The sequence below is a fragment of the Cottoperca gobio genome, chromosome 7 (assembly GCF_900634415.1).
Source record: "Cottoperca gobio chromosome 7, fCotGob3.1, whole genome shotgun sequence".
Taxonomy (NCBI): domain Eukaryota; kingdom Metazoa; phylum Chordata; class Actinopteri; order Perciformes; family Bovichtidae; genus Cottoperca; species Cottoperca gobio.
Window position 1 is genome coordinate 10779447 of NC_041361.1, and position 19794 is coordinate 10799240.

Genomic DNA, 19794 nt, shown 5'->3' on the forward strand with positions numbered 1-19794 from the left:
GTGAGCAAGAGCAAGAGCAAGAGGTCAAAAGCAAGAAATATTATCATAAGGCATGTAAAAGAAATGTGTAATTATTATTCAAGAAACTGCCGTCTATAACAACATCTGACAGACACATCATACAAGAACTATCGAGTCATCAATTAGTTGAATGACTATTTTGATAATTGACTCATTTTTTAATTAAGCAAAAATAACCAAAATGTGATGTCATATGCTCTAAAATGTGAGAATTTGCTGATTTCTTGGACTTACACAGAAGTAGAAAGTACTTAGGTATACATTTGAGGAGTATTTAAATGTTGCTGCTACTTTATACTTTACTACTCCACTACATCTCAGAGGAAAATGTTGTACTTTTTACTGCATTACATTTATCTGATCGTTGATATAGTAACTAGTTACCTTCAGATTAACAATACAAACTATAATCAATCAATAAATGATGATATTATGTCAATAAGTCCTTATTGGTCCTCAGGGGGAAATCCACAAGCTACCCAGCAGTATGTAAAGTAAAATATATGTATAAATACTTTTTATGCAACATTAAAGCAATGAACACATTAATGCATGAATAATTATAAACCATTAATATAATATATTATTCTTGAATTCTTCAAGTTCTCAGAGCATACTTTTGGTACTTTAAGTATATCTTGTTGGTTATAACATAGTATTTCTACAGTGTGGTACTGCTACTTTTACTTAATTAAAAGATTAGAGATTGTTGCACCACTACTCTTACATTAACAAGACAAAACAAGACCTTTGATGACGTCAGCTGGTCTCCTTTACCCTACTTTCTAATGTTTTACAGACCCCAAGATGTATTGATTAACTGATAAAATAATCAGCAGATTCAATGATAATAATAATAATAATCAGCCCAAAAACAGCATAATAAATGTCTATAATTATACCAAGGAAGTCAGGGAAGTCAGTGTGTAAGTAAGGCATTGGGGCAGAGGTCAATAAATGAATGGGTTTGGGGTTGCAAATAAATCACAGCATACCTTTCTAGAGATCTGCATAGCAGGGGCAGGCAGGAGAAGAGGGACAATGAAAGGGTTAGGAAAAGCAGAGTTGAGGGGAATCAGGCCTGTGTTAGGAGTTAGAATTTAAATTGCTCCATAGAAACATAAACACCCAAAAGAGACGACGTGCATTCAGATGACAAACCTGTACTCTCCAAAAGTCTCATCCTTCATAGGCCGTGCTTCTGAGTCCATCGGACCCTCCTCTTTATCTTTCACTGCAAAGGAGATTATTGGATTTTATTATCACTACCATCTCAACGATGTTTCTCTCTAAGCCACCGTCTCAGACGTTGACAATGACATTCTGTCACACAACAAGAGACAAGAAAAGAGCTTTGTGTCTGTGGAGAATCTGTTTATTTATGTGGTTCAAATGTTGATGTTTGAGGTAGTTTCTCATACGAGTTTCAGTGTAATCGATACCACTCAGAATATTACTGTTCAAATTCTAAACAATTGAAATAATTAATCGTTCAGAAGTATAATGCCAGTGGGTATGGTCGTATGTATTATTCAGTTAGTCCTTGCTTTAATACAGACAATCAAGTCTATTTTCCATCCAGTAACTTGGAACTTGTGTGGAAAGGGATGAAAGGCCAGTGTTCGCCTGCAGGTTGCAGTTACTCTCCTGGTTTGAGATTATTATTTCACAGTCTTTTTCAGGGCAGAGCCTCTTACTGTCACAGTAAGGAAGTACAGGCCTAGAGGTCTGTTTCACTTCGTGTTTCATGGGAAAGCTGCGAGGGAGAAGTTTGCCCGAGTGACCACTGGTCAATTATTTTGGAGTTAGAGCCACTGTAAGGATCACACACAGAATTCTAAACATGGTGCGATCTTATTTTACTGTCTTCTTTCCAGTAACAATAATCTTGTTTACTGTGGAACATTCCTGTAACTGCTCGGCTTGTTTTTCTAACCTGATGTCGTTTTTATTGTCAGACAGCTTTATGGCTCCAGACTGTCCGCTGTCACCCACACAGTTTGTGCAGAGTGTGAAACAGCAGTTTTCTTTCAGTTTCTTTTACATGCAGGCTGAGACGGAGGAACGGATATAGTTCACTCTTCAAAAACAGCTCAACTCCTCAACCATTTTCTTTCTAACAGTTCAACATATCTCCTGATGAATGCTTAACACTAATCTTAGTTGGGCAGCACTTGCCTGAGTACTTCCCCCCTTTACTCCTCTTGATGAAGCAAAGGATGAGCAGTATCAGCAGCAGCAGCACGATGGCGCTCACAACACCGATGAACCAGCCCTGTGTTGCAAAGCTTGGCTGCACCTCCATCACTTCTTCAGAGGGGAAAAAAAAAGGGGGAGGTGGAAAGAAAACAGAGTGTGTTGTTTGTTGTACAGGATGAAAACAAGATAAAAACAGGGAGACGAATCTAGTTCAAAAGAGACATTAAGCATTATGCATGGCAGAGTGGCATTACAGCACAATATGCCAAACAGACACAAGTAATGGATCATTTCATATGGCTAACCAAGCTCTCTTTTCACATGAGTCTTGAAAGCACCTCACAGGCAGTGGAGAGAACTGCAACACACTCTCTGTAGGATCAGGCTTTATATTTAGACGTGGGAAGCCCAGAGGAGAGAGCAGAGAAGATGAAAGAAAAGAGATGAATGAATACCAGTTTCCTCTGTGTCGACGTCAGTCTCCCAGAAGGTGGTGTTACTGTAGGTGAAGCGTAGACGATAATGAGAGCCAGGAGTCAGGCCCTGGAGCTGGTAGAAAGACTGCGAGGAGTTCACTTTCTCCGTTTTCTTCCATGTAGTGCCATCTGCAGAGACATGACATGAGCATTTATTTCCTTTTTATGGTTCAGGATTGTAAAACTATTCCCAAGATGGACTAATGGTTTTAAAAGGTTGAATATAATTAGGTTTGTACTATGCACTTATTAGTATAGATATTATACCATTTTTGTTGAGGTAGTGGACCTGGAAGCTAACATTCCTGTGTCTCTTCTTGGCCACCCAGCTGAGGTTAACGGAGTTTTCCCCGACAGACAGGTTGATGTTTGCAGGAGGCTCTGCGAGACATTCAGACAGAGGAATCAAATGATTGATCTTGTGCAGGGGTTTTCCAAGTCTGGGACTGTGGGCCTCCCCTCAGACAAAGCTTGGTTTACTTGCTTAGTTTCGCTCAATTCCTGGATGCCTATGGGATCATGATTATGTTATTTGATCCCATATACATTCAATAATTGAGCCAATATAACTTAATATTGCTGTTTGACATTTGTTCAGACTACACCAGAAAAAGAAGGTCTGTCCGAAGGCATTTATTTGTTTATGACTCCAGGAAAGTGGGAAAAACAGTCAAATTCTCCCAGAACTACTGTATCTCTGAACTAAATCACACACATTTAGGCTCTTCTATGTGATCTTCTTACAACTAATGCAACATTTTTAGGACCCCCTGGAGAGGCCCACCTCTCTCACTTTGAAACCTGTGATGGTGAAGAACGCTGTAAATCGGCTTTGTACCTCCTTCCAGCATTGTGGCACCGTCCCTCATGATGGGCTCTCCGTCCCCTGCAGCAGTGTGCCCCCTCAGGAAGAAGCGGTAGTGGCTGTGGCGGTCCAGGCCCTTCAGGGTGAGGTGGGTGACTGTGGGGTCGTCTATTGTCTCGACCTGCATGGGGCTGTCATCACTCTCCACAACTGACCACAGTGCAGCAGAAGAAACATTCAATCACAACTTGATCTTCAAAACATCATTATGGGTGACACATTGACTGACTGATGAGCATCATTAGGAGCCTATGCTTTGACATGTTTGTAGAGTTATTGATTTAGCTGGAAATGCATTGTGTGGTAACATTTATTCTACTGGTGTCTTTGATGCAGTAAAGAAGCATTTATTAAACAGAAGAATTTATGGGCCTGATGTTAGTTTTTCTGTGGGAAAGAGGTGTAAGCGGTGCTCACTCTGTTGGTACTGCAGTAGATATCCAATCAGGACTCCATTGGGCAGGCCAGGTGGTGTCCAGTGGAGGGTCATTTCCGTCTCTGATGGGCTGTCCAGCATCAGGGACATGGGAGGACCAGGAACTAGCAGCAACACAAACAGGGCTGATTAAAATGCACTTGGCTTAAAAGGAAATATTATGCTATTTTAATCTACTGTCACCTATTTTCCCCCAACAACTGGCAGATCAATAATATCTATTCCTGCGTCAATTTCACCCTCCTTCTTTCCACTGCCCTCCACCCACTCAATATCTGAATGTCAGTGTCATTTCCTCTGTTGCAATCCACCATTAATCCCTTTTTCCATCTTTGTCCGTCCCTGTCTGTAATAAAACCTCCTCATCTACTCTATCACTTCCCCCACATATCCGCCAGTTCGCCCTTCCCTTTTCCACTCCCGATTTTTTCATTCTCACCTCCCTCGTTAGTAATGAAGGACATCGTCTCAGAGTGGGGTCCCTCTCCCTTGCTGTTGAATACAGTGACGGCCAGGGCGTAGTGGGAGTATGGTCTGAGATCACTGATCACCTTCTTCTCCTCGTTGGCCCCGGTCTCCACCACCACAGTGCTCTCTGGCTCCCTGGACCTCCGGCCTCGGTGGTGACCTCTTGAACCAACTCTGGTCACATATACCTGGAGCCACAAAATCATGTCATGATGCAATGATAAAAGAGGAAATCATGGGTTTAGTTTAGTTAAATTTAAAACATTTCAAACACTATAATTAATTGATTTCATACCAAGAGACACTTTTTACGTTAAAATAACGTTAAAAATCTGAAAAAAAAGAGTGGTGTGATGAAGTTGATCCAACCTTGCAAAGTGAAGCAATGTGATTACTTTACAAAAACAATCATAAATTTGTGAGTATTTCAGAGAATTTTTCAAAATAATTTATGACTTTATAATCTCACAGAATATCCAAGTTTTTTTTAATCTCCGATATTCAGATTTTTTTCTTGCTCCGTAATATTTGTTTAACCTACATTGGCCGTAATGCACCGTCGTAATTATCTCAGCAGTGTGACCAGAGTGTGATACGTCCTGAAGGTGAGATCATCTACATTAAAATTAAAAAGGCTCTACTTGTCACAACCTTGAAACAAAAGAGAACTCTAAAGCCCTTGCCAAGCCATGATCTGGCTGCCTCCGCAGTAAATCCAAAATATGTTTTATTCATGAGGACAGGGGCTGAATAAGTTAGTTCAAACAACAAAGGAGATACAGGATCAGTACCTTGTATCCAAGCAGGTGTCCTCTGACTGTCTCTTTGTCTACTGCTGCCCAGTTCACTCTGATGGTGGTGCTGTTCATGAGTTCAATACCCACATTCATTGGAGCTTCCAGTGGAACTGTGAGACAGACAGGAGTGTGATAGGTGAGAAAGAAGAAGAAATATTCCCAGTAAAAAATAAAATCTCCTTATTGGTATTTTACCATCTTCTCCTGAGTAGCCAATGACGGGGTCTGGCTCAGGTCCCTCCCCTTTCTCATTGACAGCCTGAACTTTGATCTCAAAGGCAGAAAAGCTGCCGATGACATGGACCGTGAATGTTGGTGTGGTTGTGTAGTTGGTGTGCCAGTTGGGTCCGCTGCCCAACACTCGCCTCCAAAACACCCGATACTTGAAGTCAGGCCCATGGAAGTGACGTTTGTCCATTTCCTGCAGTGAGAGCAACAGCAATCAATAATGCACAAACACTTTTATAAAATGCGTTTGATAATTAGTACATTCAGGCAACAGATGTACCTCCCAGGTGATGACCAGAGTGTCTGGGTCTTTGGACTCACTCCTAACATCTTCAGGGTTATTGTCTGGAACTGTGGTTGGAAACAAGTTAATTGTGTCATTCTGGGTTCACTTTGAGTAGGAAAACATGTGGTTACATAACACTGACTCTAACCTTCAGCAGGTGTGTTGTGGATTTCAGTTGGCTTGCTGGGGATGCTCTTTCCCACATAATTTATGGCAATGACGCGGAAACGGTAGGACATGTAGGACCACAGAGGGAGGCTAGCACGCTTCTTGGTTCCTGCTACTCTCTTCAGCTCTTCCCAACCCCTCTCCTTCGAACCTTGGTCCTCAAACTCAACCACATATTCTGCAGCGAGAGAAAGAAAGAGTCATGGAGTGATTGATAAAGACAGGATGGAAACAATAAGGAAGCAATAGAAAGACAAATAACACTCAGCGGCTATAAAGTCATACCGAGACACTTATAGCTCTGATGCTGAAGATCAAATAATAACCCTGCCCAACTAATAAAAACAGAGCATCCTTTCATTTGGCCAGAGAGAGATAAATGATATGGGTTTGTTGCTCTGAGTATTGTGTGTGTGTGTGTCAGTACATGGAACTAGAGAAAAAGATAGGATCACAGCGGGAGAAATTACAAAACGTTTTTTTTGTAAAAAACACAAAGATCCCTCTCCATAATATATCAGTTTAAGCATTGAAGAGAAGAAAAACAGAGGGATGTGTGCAAATGTGTACCCGTCTAAGTGTGAGTCTGTGTGTGTTTTTCTGTAATAACCTAGCACGGGGCTGTTGTGGTCGTCTCCAGGAGTCCAGCTGAGGGTGACTGAACGACGCTTAGGATCAGTCATCTGGAGGAGGACAGGAGGGTCCGGACGATCTGAGGGGGACAACGATAATATCATCATCACAACTACCTTCACACTGCTTCTGTTAACAACTAGGAAACAAATATTTGAAAATGACAGAACTTCACATGATCAGCGATCTTACCCCATAAAGTGAGGCTGCCACTGGCTTCAGCCATGTCAAGCTTAGTGATGACCTGACAGGTGTACACGGCCTCATCATCTGCTTCCACATTAGTTATCTTCAGGTCTGGGCCATCAAATGTGTATCTGAGGAAATATGGTCATAATTGTTATCATCATCTTCCTCCCTTTTTTTTTTATATGATTACCCCCCTTTATTCATTATCATCTATCCCTCTTTTCAAAGTGGGAGGCTGGACGTGAAAAAATATTACATTAGTTATGATATTAGTTTTCAAAACGTAATATTAGCTTAAATGTGTGTGATTTGGTTAAATATGTTAAGGCAGACCTTGTTTTATGCATTTTGTATAGTCTGAAGTTTATCAAAAAGCAATATTAGGCTCAATTGTTGAGTGTCTATGGGGTCAATATCATGATCACGATACAACAGGCATCCAGGAAGTGAGTGAAACTAAGCCAGTAAACTAAACTAAGGTGAGTGGGCGCTTTTTTCAAAGCTTTTTCTGACAAACAAACAAAAATAACCACCCTGTCAGTCATTTCTAACATTATCCTAATTTTTGTCAGTTCTTTAATGCTTATAATTCAGTCTTACTTCTCGTCACTGTGGGACTCAAAGATCTTTTGATCGTTCTTTCTCCACTGAATGAATGCAGTGCCGAGTCTGGAGTCAATAAGGGCCAGACAAGTGAAGATTGTTGTGTTTCCAGGCTGCACCTTCTGATCCTGTGGAGGTGACAGGATCACTGTCCTGTCTGGAGGAGAAAGCAAGCAGACACATAATGCTGAGACAAGCTGCATGCGGCGAACTGTTAAGGGACACAGTTTGGGTATGTGTGTGTGCGTGTGTGTGTGTGTGTGTGTGCGTGAGTGTCCACTCACTGAGCACTTCCAGCTCGGCATTGACAGACAAGTTGGTGTTCTGTATAATGCAGGTGTAGATACCCTCATCGTCGTGAGTGACATTAGTGATCTCAAGCGCCCCGTTGGTGAGCGGGTTCACTCTGGGATCCGCTAGAAGGGAGGAGGTGCTGCTGCTCTCCCTGGAAAAGACACGCACACACACAAAAACACACATTAGAAACCTTTGCAGCTACTACAGGTGCTAATGAATTCACACGTTCAATTGTCAAAGAATAAAGCCTGGTTGCACGCCTGCCACAATTCACATCCCAGATGTAACAGTATTTGGATGTTCATTTATGCATATGAAGAGCTACCTACGCAATTGTATCACCTCTGTGAAATTTGTTAAAAAAGGAAAATCTGCCAGACAAACGGCTAGAATACATAATACATAATAATAATAAAATGCAATAGAACACAATGGAATAGAATAGGGTGGTTATGTGTCTCACCATATGACTTTAGGTTTAGGAGAGCCAAAAGTCTCACACTCCAGTAAAGCCTTCTGGCCCTCTGTAAATGTGTATGCATTCCCATCCTCAGTAAGGATCTGGGGGCTCAGCTCTGAAAGAACACACACAAAGAGAAATGAGACACACACAGACCTACACGCACAACTCTGTTTATTAAGTGACAAATCAAACATTCACCAATGACATAGACGTTGGTGTTGGTGAGGATGTTTCCATGCTTGTTGGAGGCCTGGCACTGGTAGATGGCAGTGTCTCCAAAGTTGACATCCATTAGGATTAGAGATCCGCTTGCTGTCTGGGAATGTCTGGGGTCCTTGTCGGTTGCTGTTAAAAAACACACAGTCAGCACATGGACACTGCCTACGGGTGTGTGTTGAGGTACGTATTTGCAGTTGGGTGGATGCACTGACCTGAGAGGGGGGTCCCGTTGATGGTCCAGCTGATGGTAGGTGAGGGGATGCCGTCCGCCTGGCAGTCTAGCCTGACAGTCTCACCTGGGGCATATAACTGACTGGGTGGCTCTTTGATCCAGTAGGGAGCCGCTACAAGGGCCAGAATATAAACATCACACACAGGACTTTTACCTAAGACCGTACACAGTGAGACTGATGGGAGGTTGATGGGTCACACCCTACAAGTCATCAAAGACTCTATAATGAAGCAACTGATCTGAACTGTTTTGTTGTACTTAAAAGGGCAGTCCATCAATTTTACAAGTCAAGGTCTATTTACAAGTCAAACGGAGTACAACTCAGCCGACAGTTGTGTAATGTCTTCTTAGTTTGGGCTCAGATAACAATCTTTGTGAATAAGGGCACACGCTTTAAAGATGTGAATGTGTACTTGATAGGGATCTAAAGACAGATGCTATCAGGTGGCATTATGGGAAGTGCAGGAGTTTGATTCATTATAGGGACTAAAAGTCAGGATATCTCTGTGGCATGCCCTCTGACTAATGTGTTTATATCTGACCCGAGTAAGTGCCCTAACTTTGTCCTAAATCGCTTGTACACTTCATAAACCTTTATCTAAGAACAAAGATGAAGAATTAAATTACCATGAATGTAATGAATACAAGATACAGTAATGTGATCAATTGTGAATTTGGATTATTCTTGTTACAATTATATTAAATTACAATTAGAGCCGTCACAATATACCAGTATGGACAATAACCTTGATATGAAAAAAATTAAATGTTAATATCATGTTAATAATACACATACTGTATGTTAATATTGTTTAAATAATGCAGCACATTTAAATAATTCGTTCTTCTTGTACGCTGTTCAAAAAGAGACAAAACACCCAATAAACAAAGTTAAAGATCAATTTAATGATATGGTTATAATTAATTTTTATCTTCTATGGATAATGCCATAATAACGTTATCGTGAATTATTTTGGCCACGATAATTATGTAGTGAAAAATGTTTTAAATATGTGACATCCCTAATTGCAATACATGCTCGAATTATCCTTATTTCACATGTAATCTATACAGTATATATATATATATGTGTGTGTGTGTGTGTGTGTGTGTGTGTGTGTGTGTGTGTGTGTGTGTGTGTGTGTGTGTGTACACATACCTTCCACAGTCACAGTGTAAGTGTGTGAGACCTTCCCTTGGGGGTTCTCAGCTGTACACTGATACTCGCCTCCGTCGCTCTCTGTGATATTAGTGAAGCGCAGGCGGCGGTTGAACATGTCTTTAATGGTCCGAGATTCCGACATCTCGCCGTCCTTTCTCAGCCATGAAACTTTGGGAGTTGGACTGAAGAGGAGGAGAGATGAGAGGAAGAGGTATAGCAGGAATAGGGAGAATGTGGATGGAGAGATGCAACAGAGGAAGGGAAACATGGAAAAGAGAGATGAGGGAGGTAGGAGGAGGGGCGGGAGATGGACGAGAGGCAGGTAAGATTGATTGACAGGTGTGGCTCAAGTTTTCTGATGAAGAAACATGTGCACAAACACACACTCACAGGCCTTGGACAATGCACTCAAGCTCCACAGTCTGGCCCTTAAGGGTGTGGTAAGTGCTGTGGCTTCCAGTAGGTCTCATCATGTTGGGCCTCCTGTTCCGCAGTACGGAGTTGGCTGGAGAAAGAGAAGTGGAAACACAAAGACGGAGAGAACGATTCATAAATATGTATGGCTAATTTTCAAATTGCTGTGCTGTGTGTGTGTGTGTGTGTGTGTGTGTGTGTGTGTGTGTGTGTGTGTGTGTGTGTGTGTGAAATCTGTGTAATGTTGTGTTGTTAGAAAAGTATAGTCTTCTCCACATCTGAATCTCTAAAGTGGCTGCTGACACAAGCAGCCACTTTAGAGATTCAGATGCAGGGTGTGGAATCATGTGGAGAAGACTATACTTTTCTAACACTACACAGATTTCACAGATTTCACACACACACACACACACACACACACACACGTGTGTGTTAATATGTTCACATGTGCACATCTCTCTGACCTCTAGTTGGGCCACAGATGCTGGCAGCCACATCTCAGTGTGAGCTGCATATCATTACCACTGGGCTGAGGAGGTGATGGGCCCCCTGTCGGCTCTGTGACCGTCTACTGGATACGGTACTGCTTTGGTCAGCACAACATGCCACCACATGGGGCTGAGTTGACATTGGTTTAACTATGAGGCATCTGTGGTTCTCAACAAATGTTAATGCTAACTATTTATATACATACCGTCTTTACTGTAACAGATGTCTCTTATTTAAAACTGTACTTTATATTACTATCAATCTGTACACGCTTTCAATATGAATGTTCTTTAGCAGTATATACAGACAGTGTAAAGTTGATCTTAAAGTTTTGGTTTACCCAAATGACAAAAATCGAATATTTAGCCATGCTGGCAGCGATACTCTTCAGTGGCAATGGTGGCTGGAACCTTTGGATGAATTACCATGACATGTGGTACATACAGCCCTGGTTTATGGACAATGAATCTTAATGTCTTGGGTGATCCTCTGACTTTTCTTCTTGTGCCATCATGAGGTTCACATTTGTAGTTTTGAGAGAAATTGTTCAAAAGCTATGATATGCATTGCCATGGAGTTTACCCATTGTACTTTATTGTTTTAAGATCTGAATTAACTACTGTAAAACAGTCCAGTTGAACTCACAGGGGTTTACAGTCAGAATGATGGGCTCCTTTGCCAGAATGGTGCGTGTAGCCAGGTACTGGACATTGCAGGTGTAGTCGATCCTGCTGTCATCAGTTGTCGAATGGGCAAAGTAAAGGTTGCCATCCTTCCCCACCACCACTCGTTCACTTAGCTGGATATGGTGTAGCCCTGTCGAGAGAGGGAGAGAGGAAATGAGAGAGACATTGATGACAGATAGAGGCAGCGGGAGAAATGAGAAACAAGGGAGAGAGAATGAGGAGCTTAACAAGAGGATACAATAGTGAGAGGAAATAGGAGAGGGAAGCATAGAGATACAACAGGATGAGAGAAATAGAACAAATATGATAAAGAGATGTCACAGAATGGGGTAAGAATAGACTCTGCTTAGCCCACAAAAGGTACTGAAGACATTTAAAAAGAAGAAATATATAATCAACTACCTCACTACGATGTGAGTGGACAACAAAAAGATAGAAAGATATCTATTGGGGAGACCGAAAGGATGTAATGGAAGGAGAGATGGGAAGGTAATGTACTTACTCCAGTCCATCCAGTGGATGATAGGCTCCATGGAGCTCTGCGGGGGGTTACACTTCAGAACAATACTGTTTCCCTCTTCAGATTTCACATGAACCTTTTTTTCTTTCTGCTGTACTGGGGGAACTTTAGGGAGGTAAGGGAGGAAAAACACACACCTGTTAGTCTGCGTAGATACACACACACACACACGTGTATATAAAGTATAAGAGTTTCTATGGCGACAGCAGGTCACGTAGATGCATCTGACAGTTACATTTTTGTTGTATTTGTTGTCTTTCCGTCAGAGAAACAATCATCTGGATGTAGCCGGACCAAACACCATCCAGGGTGGAGTGACCGGCTCAGGAGGAGAGCTGAGATGGTAGCTAAGCTTACCAAGCTAGGACTTAAGGCTATTCCACTAACAAGCTACTCCTTGCTGATATCCGGTTGTAGGAAAATAAGATGGCTGAAATAAGACCAGCAACATTGGAGACTGTTGTGCCCACACAATTACAAAGACCTGGCTCCATCATGGCATCCTTGATCAAGCTATTGCACCTGTCGGATCAAGAGCGCAGGACGAGAGGAGCAACTGTGTTTACTTCAGTGATACTTGGTGCATCAAAGTCAAAGTCGATGGATTTCCCCTATTGCCACATTTTTTATGTTAAACGCTACCGGCCATAGTAACCGCTCAAATAATTCACGATTGTTTTTGTTGCTGCAAATTTAAATAAAATGCACTACTGTTTTTGTTCCGTCGTGTTTTGCGTGTGTAGCATAAATGGACTCGGCTGCAACTGCATTTGGTTGTGCAACCCCGTGTTGCAGAATGACAACAAATGATCCTTGAATTCTTGAAACATGTACGCAACCACCTGTGCACACATTTACAGTGTCACGTAAGGATTTCCTGAGGCAATCCTCAAGTCAACTCAAACACACAATGCAGTGGATAAGGAGTATTATTTGTATATCTCCATTAGAGGAACTTTAAGAATCGGAGGTTTGCAGAAGTAGAACGATGTGATTTGTGAGTCACATGTGTTCCCTCCTCCCCTCTGCCCATTGTTGATAACCCCACAGGAGCTACTGAAGAGTGCTTCACATGACATCAACTCAAGAGCGTTTCTGGGGAAACCGTTGTCAGGGAAACTGTGAAGGAAGGAGGTTGCCCAGGAGAGAGCCAGCCACACAGGTGGATGGATACACAGAGGTGCTCTTTATTTTTGCCCAGGGGCCCATGAGTGTGCGTGTGCATGTGTGTACGCGAGTATACGCTGATTATCAAGTTATTGCATGTAATTATATTCTGGGTGGCGGTACTCTGAGCTCTCGGTGCGAGCCCAATCTGCTAACAAATGAGCGCTCTATAAAAGCAGGGCAAGGGAAAGGTTTATACACTGGCTCCGCTCACAGCTTTGTAAATCGCTCTGTTATTGCTGGTAAACACCAACAACCACACCTTTCACTTCTAATCTGGACCTTGAAGGCATTTACAGGAGCCCCAACACTGAAACTGACATCTACAGATAACCTATGTGTTTAAAAACATATCAGAGGAGGTTTGATTAGTTATTTCAAATGGTGTGATTCGTCTCTCAAGGCCAAAGCCAAATGATTACAAATGAGCAAATACTCACTGAGCATAAGGGAATTTGAATATTCAAATTACCCGTCAAATTGTAATGCTTCTGTCTCAGTAACCAGTCAGTTGCTTTAGGATTATTCAGCCGTCAGCGTGTTCTTACCATCAGTGTTGAGTGTGGCCTCGTTAGAGACGGCTGTCCCCAGCTCGTTGGATGCGTAGCAGACATATTTGGCTTGGTACGGCTTCAGGCTCTCCATAGTATTACTGAGTGTGTAGAATGCGAATGAGCCAGGGCGCTCAGAAACCTTGAGCTCTGGGTCACTGCCTGGGTCAAACTCCTCTCCGTCCTTTGTCCATCGGAAACTTTAGTGAAGAAAAAAAAAAATCAGTTACGCTGATGGGATCTCCATGCCTTTATGCCACACACAAGATGATGTTACATGTCACTGCATTTGAATTAATTAATTAATTAATTGATGCAAAATGTACATGAGATGCCCCAGTGGGACTCATGAGCTTGTGCTGTGTAATTGCGATATTCATCTTTTCCTTGGCAATTGGAGCAGTTTTCCACTTCAGAGCAGCTAAGACACTCTGAAAAGATTGCTCGAGGGCTTAATGACGTTTATCCCTTGTAGAAATGAGAACTCTGACTGGGAGAAGCTGTGCTCTCATGTAATACTAATATGTAGATGTCAGCTGAACAAGGACAGGGAAGGTCACCGTTCTCAGTTGTCTTAAAAAGATAACCAATGGCTCGGCTAATATAGCATCTTCAGACTATATGTGTTGGTGTTGATGCGTGTGTGCTGACTAACTTGGGTAGAGGGTTGCCGGTGGCTTCACAGCTCATGACGAGGTCCTCAACACTAAAGACAGTGACAGACTCCGGCTGTATGATGATCATTGGAGGCCTCTTGACTGCAAGAACAAAAAGCAGTTAGTGCGGTCACAACACCCGTTATAAAGCAGGGATGTGCTATTGCTATAACTATATGGCTTAAATAGACAAAGACACACTCAGAATAGTGCTGCAGTCTTTACATGACCTGCTTTCATTCTGCATGCTGCTGTAATAACTCCATCTATGACATACACACATATATCATCCCATTGTAACACACACAGATCTATGGCCGTCGGTAAAGGCTTAGCAAACAGCACAGAAGAATCAGAGATACCACCCAGTTTCATAGTTTAACAGCTGCAGATAAGAATATTCAGTCAATATCACTTAAAAAGATTCCCCTGAGAAAGAGATGAAATGTAGGGCGAAGAAAAGAGTGCGAAGAAAAGAGTGCGAGTAAGAGAGCGGGCAGAGAAAATGGGTTGAGATGAGAGGAAATTGATATAGCATAATGTAAGAGGGAGAGTTCGTGTAAAAGAGATATATGGCACAGTGCTTCCTGTGTGAGACTGAGACATAGGCGGGGGGAGGGGGGGGGGGCAGTCTGGGGAAGGAATAAAGAAATGACCACCAGAAGAGTTTTCTCCTTCTCTGTCCCCACTGTCCATAACAGCCATAAAGCACTGCCTCGATAATAGACTCATAAAAACCAACATGCTGGGATTTGCTGTGAATACTGTATTGAACCAGCATGTTTGATTTTTCCACATGCTTTATGGGCCCATGTCGTATCTTTATGTTCTGTTTTTCAATACCGATAGACAGAAATGTAAATCTTTTTCTCCTCATAGCTTCAGTGACAATATACTGTTTGCAGTGAAATAGAGGTCACAGCTTGATACTCGTTGGTAGAGTCTTTCATTTGACTTAAGGGAAAGAGACCAAGCCTGAGGTGAATTTACATTATGTAGGTAAATGGGCTGCGGTAGATGAGAAAAAGGCAATGGAGATGAAGAGCTGAGCGGACAGGGGAGATGGATGGAAGTGCAGCAAAGAGCACGTGCAGAGCAACAGAGAAACACAGCAAAGGGAGACGGGGGGGGGGGGAAACAAAACAAGGGGCAGATTCGCAGAGCTTCAGAAGGAGACAGATAGGGAGAGTTGGGGAATGTAATGAAAGAATTCCCACTGATAGAGAAAATAAGCCCATTTCCTCAGCTGATCAAATTGAAGTTTGGTCTGCGGGCGCAGCTCCATTATTGGCAGAGGAGGAGGAGAGGAGCCAGTGCTTAGTGCTTTAACTCCTCTTTATTTCCCTGTGCCTTTGATCTGACAGCCCTGCTGCCTCCTAACAGACAGCAGCTCCTCACACTTCCTCCTCCCTGCTCCTACAGGGATCTCACCTACTGGGAGCCAATGAGGCTGAACACACACCCACATACAGAAATAGGCGCATGTTCACAATACAACACGCACACACATCCTCACGTACACATGCACGATAAAACACAAGCACTGAAACAGACGCATAAACACGAACGCATGCGCAAGCATAACACTGCAAATGCACACTAATGCCTGATTCATTAAAGTGCAGTACAGTGCGACAGGACTTTCAATGTGTGCTGGATGGAAAATAATCTCTCTGGCATAATGAAAGTGTTTACAATAAGCCTGGCCAGCACCTGCATTAAGACAGATAGACGTCAATAAAGTTAAAAGCACTTACGATCACTTATGTGGTCTGTTAGGTCACAGTGGTGGCCAGAGAAAAGGCAATGAGGGGGGAAAAAACATTTTAGTTACAGTAAACAAGAAGGAGAAAGAGATAGTTAATACAGAGGCAGAGGCAGAGGACAGACAGACAGACAGACAGACAGACAGACAGACAGACAGACAGACAGACAGACAGACAGACAGACAGACAGACTTACGAACAGACAGACAGACACCGATAATTGAACAACAATTATGATACATGAACGATAAAGCAGTGTAATGTCCTCTGTAATGGAGCGTAGCTTTTAACCCCGGCCTGCTTGACACAGATTCTAACGCATCTCCTTTATTGATCTCGATCACTGTCCCAGTGACTCTCATTGACATAGCAGAGGCTTGCTAATTGAAAGGCAGGGGACACCTTGACCTTTTACATCTTCCTCCTCCTCATCATCATCCTCACTTCATCCTCCTCGGCCCTCTCACCTCTGTGTCACCTCCCCCCTTTGGGAATTAGTCTGGGAGATCGACTGCATTTCATCAACATTTACAGGTCATGCATGTGTGTCCAGGCGTGTGCGATATATCTCGTTTTGAAGACTGTGTGGGCGATGAAGAACTGTGACTCACTGCAAGTAGTCTTAGATAAAGAGTGAACAACAAAAGCAGCAGTGGAAACAATATTCCCTCCCTCCCTCTCTCTCTCTCTCTCTCTCTCTTCTCTCTCTCTCTCTCTCTGTCTCTCTCTCTCTCTCTCTCTCTCTCTCTCTCTCTCTCTCTCTCTCTCTCTCTCTCTCTCTCTCTCTCTCTCTCTCTCTCTCTGTATTGGAGCTCTGTGGGCAGGCCAGCAGCAGCAGAGGAGATGAAAATCAATTTCCCTGCAGGGCCACAAGCTCAGCTGTATTTCTAATGCCCACATATTGCATCGAGGTGGAGGAAGAAATGAGAGCAAGTGAGGAAAAACCTTGCTGGATTTTTGTTGTATAACTCGATTGTTGATTAAATTACTCCCCAATCAGATTCTGATTTGCACCAAGGAAACCAGATCAATAGTGGGACTAATCAATGCCGTATGAGGGGATCAATTACAAAGTAATTAGACACACCACAGGCACAGATGAGATCCAACCAAAGAAAACCTCAGACAGTGTAGTATTTCAAGCATAAAAACGCAATCCAACCCTGAATATTGAGGTTACTGAAAGGGAAACACATCTTCATTGTGCTCATTTGCACTAATTAATCAAGATGAAAGATCATTATTAGCCGTGCTTTGATGAATCAACAATGTAATTAACACAACAAATAGATCTTTGAACCTCATGGAAGCGTTCAGCTACCATTGTCATGAATGGCACCGTATGATTCTGTACTCACAGTTGGACGGTATGTGTATGGCTGCTTGGCTGGGCTGGGCAGCCAGGGAGAGGAGGAGGAGGAGGGGGAGGAGGCGAGAGGAGCACTGCCCCCTACTGCCAACCTGCTGTCGCTGCGTGTGAGGCATTGCTCACTGTCCCATCAAAGTCCCACCTGCTCACACAAGTACAGTAAAGCGCACACAGAGGGCAACCTCACACACACACACACACTCGTGCAGAGCAAGTGTGAGGCTTTGTTTCTTTTCCAGGAGGCCTCGTACGTCCCTCTTGTCTTTTTTTTCCCCTCTCTTCTGTAGGTCAGGTCCACGCCCTCCTGCTGGTCTCCTCTCTGAAACATAAAAGAGAGGGGGGAGGTGAGGGGAGGACAAGCAGGGAAGCGAGAGGGAGGGGCGGAGAGGGGCCATGTGTCAGAATGGGAGAAAAATTACCCTGCACCATGTGGTCAGACCTATACGCAGACTGAGACATGGAGTTAACACACCAATCAAGGGTCAACACATCCCAACAAAAAGATTCAACAATGCCTATCCCTGAATCTGTTCCTGCAAATGAAAAATCTCCATTTGGGTAATTACATATGGTGGTCCATATGGAAGGGTCAGTCAGCAGGGCAGATGGAGAGAATACCGCAACAAGATGCTGAACAGAGCCTTGCAGCGCCCAGATGGGCTGTGGACAGACAAATGCAGATTGATGGAGTGTATAATCAGATAAGACACAGAGACAGACAAACATATACTTGATGATTAGGTTTGCGCAAACTGAACAGACCATAGTGCACTTGGGTGATAGTTCAGTGATAAGTGTACGATAAAGATGCTCATGGTGAGGGAGGCAAGCCACCCCTGCTAAGAGTCTATCCGTTCTCCATCTGTACTCTTGGATCCGGTCCTTGCCACAACATGCAGGCTGTCCTCCCCCGCGACACCACGTGGCGCAGCCCGCTGACTGTTTACACTACTCACTATCACACACAAAGAACTGTTACAGCACACCATGATTAAAACGTACATGTGAGACAAAAGAAAATGGCGATAATAGAGAGAGGATGCTTTTTTGGCAGCTCTGCAGTAATGGCAGCCTGATTGAAAGAGTTCTCGCTCTGCACACCGCTGTTTGTTGGCAATGCCACAACGGAGTGATGGCTGACCTTGGAGAGTGGGGGGAGGTCAGAGAAGAGAGGAGATGAAGATGATGGAGAAGAGTGGAGGATAAGAGATAGAGAGAGATTATCATTAATCTTCTTTTATCTAGTGGGTAATGGCTGGCCAGTTAACTAGAGGGGATATTTTTCATGTCACTCAGTGAAATCGTAATGAACAATATCTTAGAAAGAGCAGCAGGAATATGGGATTTCTGTACATAAACAGAGCCAAATTAGATGAAATTAAAGACCAAACAAGAGCCGAGCGCTTAATAAAGCAGTTTAACAGCATTAGGATTAAATGAGCCATTACACTAACTTGCTTGCTTTGTCAGAAGAATGGCACAACAAGCACATAGTGAGGGAGAAGAAGGAGGGTGAAGTGGGTGGAGGACTTAAGCGGAAGATAAAGAGGAAAAGTGGGTTTGAAGTAGAGAGCGGAGGAGACGAAGAGGTGGAGGTGAGGGAGGAGAGAGGCAGAATGGAGGAGGGAGGGTGAGAGGTGATGAGAGGAAGAGGCATGACAAAGGGTGACAGCTGTGACGCTAATCCTATCCATCCACTCGCACACACACATGTGCAAGCTCTTCCAATCAGTGTGCATAATTTGTTCACTTTCTTCTTGTTCCTCTTCTTCTTCTTTCCCTGTCCTTTTTATCCGCCGCTTTTTAGTGGTTGTTGTTCTCTGGAGACAGGGGGCCAATTACAGTGATCCAGTCTTAAACCGGCCTCTCCAAAATGTCATTAGAGGCAGATGAATGAAGCGGGGCTAGTCAGGGTATTAGTACTTGTGTTAATCTAAGGTAGGAGCTTGCCTATCACTGCCCCCTCCAAAGAGATGGTGAGGGAGAGCCGAGTGGAGCAAAGCAGGACGCCGATTAATGATGTGGAGCTGCCGTCGCTTGTCATGCCGCCAATCACTGTTCTCCAGGGGAGTGTGAACACACACACACACACACACACACACACTCAGGTACACAAAAAGAAGCTTGAAATGCATGGATAGATCGACAGAAAGGAAGGCAGACATACACACGTCACATGGTCTGACAGAGGAAATCAGACTGATAAAAGGGTACGGTCCAGTGGTCTCCAGTCAGGAGGTAGAATATTGCAGTGATGTTGAGGAGGAGCAGTAAAGGGGAACACTATAATGGGTTGGGTGGGGCGTGGAAAGGAGAGACGGTGAGGGAGATAGAGGCTGAGACAGACAGAGAGAGAAAGAGAGGGAGAGAGAAGTGGCATGGAAGGTGGCCATGTAAAGAGGCTGACCCAGCCACCCAGACATGCTGATGACAC

General features: G+C 43.3%; 1 protein-coding gene across 3 annotated transcripts in view; it reads right to left on the reverse strand.

Annotated features, from left to right (window-relative positions):
• The window catches only part of l1cama (L1 cell adhesion molecule, paralog a), a 40009-nt gene that overhangs the window by 2028 nt on the left and 18187 nt on the right, over nucleotides 1-19794 (reverse strand). Inside the window, exons 2-28 of one of the 3 annotated variants that reach the window (XM_029435274.1) lie at nucleotides 17350-17679; nucleotides 15983-15997; nucleotides 14225-14327; nucleotides 13567-13769; nucleotides 11834-11956; nucleotides 11291-11461; nucleotides 10133-10247; nucleotides 9740-9924; nucleotides 8561-8692; nucleotides 8328-8474; nucleotides 8130-8241; nucleotides 7654-7814; nucleotides 7367-7526; nucleotides 6770-6894; nucleotides 6555-6656; nucleotides 5925-6122; nucleotides 5771-5841; nucleotides 5458-5683; nucleotides 5257-5372; nucleotides 4437-4653; nucleotides 3979-4101; nucleotides 3535-3711; nucleotides 2964-3077; nucleotides 2676-2825; nucleotides 2200-2331; nucleotides 1183-1255; nucleotides 1017-1028 (exon numbers count right to left, since the gene is read on the reverse strand). In XM_029435274.1, coding sequence (XP_029291134.1) covers nucleotides 1017-1028; nucleotides 1183-1255; nucleotides 2200-2331; nucleotides 2676-2825; nucleotides 2964-3077; nucleotides 3535-3711; nucleotides 3979-4101; nucleotides 4437-4653; nucleotides 5257-5372; nucleotides 5458-5683; nucleotides 5771-5841; nucleotides 5925-6122; nucleotides 6555-6656; nucleotides 6770-6894; nucleotides 7367-7526; nucleotides 7654-7814; nucleotides 8130-8241; nucleotides 8328-8474; nucleotides 8561-8692; nucleotides 9740-9924; nucleotides 10133-10247; nucleotides 11291-11461; nucleotides 11834-11956; nucleotides 13567-13769; nucleotides 14225-14327; nucleotides 15983-15997; nucleotides 17350-17476 — 3590 coding nt within the window. In that variant the 5' untranslated portion in view covers nucleotides 17477-17679. The remainder of the gene's footprint in view (nucleotides 1-1016; nucleotides 1029-1182; nucleotides 1256-2199; nucleotides 2332-2675; nucleotides 2826-2963; nucleotides 3078-3534; nucleotides 3712-3978; nucleotides 4102-4436; nucleotides 4654-5256; nucleotides 5373-5457; nucleotides 5684-5770; nucleotides 5842-5924; nucleotides 6123-6554; nucleotides 6657-6769; nucleotides 6895-7366; nucleotides 7527-7653; nucleotides 7815-8129; nucleotides 8242-8327; nucleotides 8475-8560; nucleotides 8693-9739; nucleotides 9925-10132; nucleotides 10248-11290; nucleotides 11462-11833; nucleotides 11957-13566; nucleotides 13770-14224; nucleotides 14328-15982; nucleotides 15998-17349; nucleotides 17680-19794) is intronic. The other 2 variants (XM_029435277.1, XM_029435276.1) reach the window with 2 other exon arrangements.